At 34.7% G+C, this 6,387-nt stretch overlaps 1 protein-coding gene across 1 annotated transcript in view; it reads left to right on the forward strand.

The window, feature by feature from the left end:
- Positions 1-6,387, forward strand: part of RERE (arginine-glutamic acid dipeptide (RE) repeats) — a 613,476-nt gene that overhangs the window by 253,058 nt on the left and 354,031 nt on the right. Inside the window, exon 3 of the mRNA XM_006885779.1 lies at positions 2,689-2,759. Within this exon, the coding sequence (XP_006885841.1) occupies positions 2,689-2,759 (71 nt within the window). The remainder of the gene's footprint in view (positions 1-2,688; positions 2,760-6,387) is intronic.

Genomic DNA, 6,387 nt, shown 5'->3' on the forward strand with positions numbered 1-6,387 from the left:
CACAATTCTCCTTTGGCAAACCTGATGGTGACCATGAATCAGAATTGATGATGTGGTAATTACAGATATAAAGATATTTTTTAGAAGCTTAAGTGCAGGCACAGAATCTGCCCACCACTGTCGCAGAAACTACTCTGTACTTTCCTCTCCACTCATCTTAGTCTGGCTCCCTGGCATTTCTTTTTATCTGTACTTTGTTCCTAATACAGCTTCCCTGGTATTGCATTTCTAATTAAAGCTTTGTGTTCAAATCAGGCTGTAATTTCAAGAAATACTGTATGAACAAGACACAATGATGAGGAAGAAGTTCAGGCTGCACTCTAGGCATTGGGAAAAATAAGCCCCCAGCAACTGATGTGAGACCAATTGATGTGTTTCAACTAACAAATGCAACCCTATACATGCTTACTGGTTTATGCCAGGAAATTTGGAAAACGGTTGGCTACCTGACCAGCTGACTAGGATAGCTATTTAACCCACCAACTAGAAGAGATCCATATTTGTTTCCATTCCCAAGCAAGTGGATCCAATAAAATATTGCTGCAGATCATCCAAAAGTTTGAGAGGACTGCCAGAAGTTTAAACTGAGTTTAGAAGAGGGTGCAACACCAGGAATGTAATTGCTGATGCCACATGGATCCTGGCTTAAAGCAGAGCATACCAGAAGTTCGTGTCTTATTGATTCTAAAAGATATTTGAACGAGTAAATGATAGTTTTATAATTGTACAGTTATGATTATATAGTTTTATAATTATGATAAATTATAGTTTATTCTAACATGATAGCTAATACTGAGAAGAGTGGGAATCCCAGAACACTTAATTATGCTCATATAAAAACTATTCCTAGACCAAGAAACTTATTTTCTGAACAGAGCAAAGGGAACATTGCATGGTTTAAAATGAGGAAAGGTACGCATTAGAGTTGTATCCTTTCTCCATATCTGTTTAATCTATACCCTGAATAAATAATTTGAGAAGTTGGACTCTATGAAGAATAATGTGGAATCAGGATAGGACACTTAAGAAGGTAGAAGTCATTAGTAAAGAAGTGATGTATTTGTTTTAATGGAGTTATATGATGAGTTGTCTATTAAAAATATATAGAGCTTTCTGTATGGTGTGTTAGGAAGAAGTGGGTTTATAAACTATTTGTGTTCAGATTCAGTGAAAATGAGTAAAAATCTGTTGTAAATATCTAGGTAGCTCTGGCAGTCTACTGGCAAGAAGAGGTGTGAAATATTGAGAAGTAGGTACCATATGGATGGGAACATAGAAGAGACTTAGATCAGTACAGGTTTGTGTAAATTGGAGCTACAGTATTAATCTAGGCCATGTATTTTTAAGAAATAGTTTTAAAATTGAAGGGATGTGAAGGAAATATCTGAACAAGAAGATAATTTTCTTGCTTGCATAATAGGATAATTAGCATGTAAAAGGATTATTGCCTAAATGTTTAAACTGTTATTCAGCATCTAAAAACCTGGAATAAAATAGAAAACTGTTAATAGTTTAGCCTTGAGCTGCTGCTGTTTTACATGGATTCAGGATTGACTTTGTTGTGTTTACATTTTAGTGAATTTACTAATGCTCTTGATGGGAATTGGGACTGAATTATTTACTGATGGATGACTAAACTAGCTTTTGGCTTTTAATGTATATGAAAATGAGGAAATAGAAAGGGTTTGCCTGAGTCTTCAAGTACCTGAGTTTATTCTAAAATGTACTCATTCTGAAGAATGAGGAAGGATAAAATGAATGACATTTTCAATATGGTAATTATGCTTTCTTTCCCTGGCTATTTTTCTTTCTTAGGAAGTAACTGTTATGTTTTATACCATATAACATTCATGTTTTGTTCTAGGCTTTATGATGATATTGTTTATAATTTAGTATTTTCACCTCCCATTATAGCCATTATTTCCTTAAAGTCACTGATTTTTGAGCAACTATATGTTAACAGTGCATTTGAAAAGCAACCTTTTAGATTCTAGTTGTGGAAAGCAACAAAAATAATTACTCATTCACTGCAGTGTCAGATGTAATTTTAAGAAAGCACACTAAGTCCCTGAGGAAAATGTAATTTTGTTTGCTTAAATTCCAGCTCTGATTGAATGCCTGTTTTCTTTACGATTAGAAAAGAAAGTGTATTTAAGTTAAATTTTAATAGCAAGTTCCCTACAAGAGTTTTCTTTGTCGTGGTTTAGGTGGAAAGTTGTTTTAATAATATCTTCAAGCTAGTTTTCTCTGCACCTTTCATTTGTTTCTTCATAAAATATTGACAAAGAATTGCAGCAATTGGAAAAGTGTTTCTCTTTATGAAGCATCTATCTGAATAAGCCATTTGAGATTCGGTCTTGATCTGTAACCTTGAGCAATCAGTTTCTTTTTACCTAAATTTCTCCATCTGAATATGGCTAATTCTTTGTGATTTCCCACTCCCTCCCTTCTCAGGGACTATGAAAGGAAATTCTTTCAATTATCAGAAATGTGCAACAAAAAAACAAAATGGCTCTTGTCTTTTACAGTTACTTGTATTTAAATACTACTTTTTGCAAAACTTTTTCTTCAAAGGATATGTGTGGTCATTTGTTGATTTTATGCAGTGGCTTTATGGGGTCCTGTTTATCTTTGTTGCTTTAAAGGTACATTGTCTAAGTTTTTTTTTTTTTTCTTCTTCTTTTAAAGACTGTGTATATATTGAGAGTCGGAGACCTAATACACCGTATTTCATCTGTAGCATTCAAGACTTCAAACTGGTAAGCCTTTTTTTTTTAAAACCATAATCTACTGTTGATTTTACTCAGTTCCTTCTCCTTTTCCATTAGTGGCTGCTTTGTTGCTATTTCTGGGTAGCCAGTTGAAGTTCTGAGTGCAGGCTGTGGCTTTATAACATTCAAATAAGCTTTTTACTAGTTTTGTAATTTCACTTTTCTGACACATATATTGAGAGTAATTGAGTGTATCTTGAACTTTGAAGGCCTCTCAGATGTGGGTTTGTGGGAAGAAAAGCTAACATGGGGATATATTCATTCTACATTCTCTTTAAAACTTTTCCTGAGTATAAAAATGTTGACATATTCATTATGAAGTCTCTTCATTTTAGACTAATTTTTTTTTACACTTTAGGCTTGGGATTTGTAAATTAGCATTCACTGATTCAGAGGATATGTCTCTTTAGCTGTTACTCAGATATATGACTAAGCTGTTGTAATTTTAAAGATTCACTTGTTTTTAAATGTAATGTGTGGTTAATAATAATATTTTCTATATTGTTTATATAGTTCCCTCAAGTAAGTCATACGTGAAATAATGCTGTAGTACTATTACTTGGGAATTTTATGAAAAGCTGCCCTGAAATCACAAGTTATGTACTTAAATCATGGTTCTACACTTTCTAGCATAGAACCACTCTAATTTGTTTTTCATAGCTATCCTCCCCCCCTTTGTTTTCTTTTCTCCCCCCCCCCCTTTGTTTTCTAAACCCTTTGTAACTTTCAACAATTCAGGTATTTGATGTTTAACATCCATGGTACATTTTGTGAATAGGACATTATGTGATTTGAAAGCTATGTGAACACTTGATTAGAAACTTAATCAAGCCTGCTTCTATAGTTGTTTTTATCCCTACTGCTGAATCTGCAGGTAATGGTAGTGGCAGTGACCCTGACTGTTGGGGCCATGTGAAGAGGGAACAGAGGATACTCAGGCTTGCCCCTCTTCAGCCTTATCTTGTCAGAGGAACAGGAGCTACTTGGGCTCAAGGACCATATCCTCTGCCTCACCTTTCTGTATCCCACCCTGCAGTGCTGCAGGAGTCTGGGTTTGGGGGTCTATAAAACCATTATTATTACTGTTTATTCCTGTGGAGTTGTTTTTGACTCATACCAACCAACCGCATGCTCAACAGAGTGAAACACTACCTCACAATTGTTGCTATGTTTGATCCCATTGTTGCAACCAGTAACCATGTCAGTCTATCTTGTTGAAACTCTTTTTGTCGATCCCCTCCTTTACCAAGAATAACATCCTTCTCCGGGGCTTTGTCTCTTCTAATACCGTATCTAAAGTATATGAGAAGTAATCTCATCATCCTTACTTCTAAGGAGCGGTCTGGCTTCATTGAAAACAGATATAATAATTTTTCTGATAGGCTGTGGTATATTTAATATCCTTTGCCAATAGTATAGTTTTAAGGCATAATTTTCCCCCCTTCTGTATGCATTATCAAGTTTTTATAGGTATGTAAGGCATTTGAAAACACCATGTCTTAGGTCATGTTCACATGCTGTTTTTGCTTTCTAACACTTTAAAGTGGATTTCTGCAACAGATTTGCTGAATACAGTATGTTACTGGTTTTTTGTTTGTTTGTTTGTTTTGTTTTTTTAAATTGCTGGTTCTATGGGTATTGATTGTAGGTCCAAGTAAAATGAAATTCTTTACAACTTCAGTCTTTTCTCCACTTACCACAATGTTGCTTATTGGTCCAGTTGTGAGAATTTTTGGTTTATGTTAAAGTATTAACTCATACTCTTTGATCATTATCAGTGTTTCAAAGTCCTCTTTTGATTTCAGCAACCAAACTTACACCATCTGTGTATCACAGGTTGTTAAAATCATTAGGGGGAAATAATATATTAAACAAAAGCTTCATTCCTATAAAACAACACAACTCATGACACCACAGATATATGTGTGGCTGGACATAACCCTAATTGGTGTTAAATAACCCATACCCGTATTTATATTTTGATACACATCATGTGTTATCTTTCAGTCCTTTATGTCTTTTGGTAAATGTAAGATATTTACAGAAAGATATTTAACTACATCTCTTTTTTTCCTTTTAACAATTTTAACAGTTTCCTCCAAATATTCAAGTAATAGATTCTGATTTATTGAGTTTAAAAATGACTATTTTTCTGATTTTTTTTGGCATTTATTTTTCTTTGTTAAACAGTTATTGCTTGAATAACACATGCCTCATTTTTAGAAAGAAAGCAAATATGCCTTTCACCTTTAGGATGTATTAATTTTTTGTTAGGTGAGGCTGCTTCTAACTTCCCTAGTTGTTTTATAAGATGGCCTTACAGTTGAATCATGAGGATTTTATGTCAGTGTGAATTTTTTTCCTGGTTTTAGAGGTCTTTGCTATGCATTACCTCCTTCTTCCAAAGGTGTTTTATAGATGCTGTGCTGACATCTGAAAATTTGGGCAGTGACCTTGTCTCCTGAACAGTTTTATTAAAGTAGCAGGTGCTGCTACCACTCTTACCCTGCTCATTTTCTTTGTGTAATACTAGAACTAATCCTAATACGTTATGAAAAATATATAGCGGAGAATTAGAATGAAAAAGATTTTCTTTCACCCACTCGATTTTGAGCCCCTTTTGTAGGGTGTGTTGTTTTGTGTGTGTGTGTGTGTGTGTGTGTGTGTGTGTGTGTGTGCTTTAGCAGGTGGCTTCATGTTAGAACAGCATCTCTTATGAAAAGCTGATTATAGTGTGATAGTTGCTGTTCTGGGCAGAGGTTCCTGCTGAGTTACAGTAATTGCTCGGGGTATTAATGGCAATAAAAAGCTGAAACTTCCATTGTCAGTATTGGTTTAGTACAACACATTAAAGCTGTCTGCAAAAAACAACATGGTAAGTAGAGTGTAGTATGTTTGGGTATACATTTTTCCAAACCACACAATGCTATTTGAAGTTCTTTAGTTGGCACATACTCATAGTTGTTTCATAAAAACAGCAGAGATGTTGAAATATTTGCTCCTGCAAGGAGTGTGGGTATTACTTGGATTTGCATTTTATTCTTTCTCTCTACTAGACAATGAAATGGTAACCAAATAGACAAGAATAGATTGTTCTTCCCACCTTATTTTAGTCATCCTGTTTACCTAGGATGCCAGGGAAAAAGATAGGCATAGGGTAGAATGTAAGCTTTGTTTTTTGTAGAATTTGGGGTCAGGGAAGAAATTGCAGTTGATGTTGGCCACACCAAATAATAAATAAGCTTAACAAGGCAAAAACCAAAACCAAAATTCCAATAGCTTTGAAATCTCATTGCTAATTATGTATTTTTTTTCTTTTATGACCATCTTTAAAAAATGTTGTGGTGGTGTAACTAAGTGATGTTTTTGAGTTTGTTTTGTTTTATTGTTGTTATTGTGTGCTGTCAAATCAGATCTGACTGACTGGCACTGGAGGAGATTGCTCCTCCTTCTCCAACAGAGCATTGGGTGGATTCGAACAGAGCTTCTTCGGGATTGCAGTGCAGTTCTTTGCCACTTGGCCACTAGAGCTCCCTGAGGGATGTATTTTTCTATACCACAAATTAAAATTAATCATATTACTTATGGTAGGTTATTTTGGCGTAAGACATTTAAG

This window comes from Elephantulus edwardii, unplaced genomic scaffold (genome assembly GCF_000299155.1).
Source record: "Elephantulus edwardii isolate Elephantulus edwardi_28Jun2011 unplaced genomic scaffold, EleEdw1.0 scaffold00045, whole genome shotgun sequence".
In the NCBI taxonomy this organism is placed as follows: domain Eukaryota; kingdom Metazoa; phylum Chordata; class Mammalia; order Macroscelidea; family Macroscelididae; genus Elephantulus; species Elephantulus edwardii.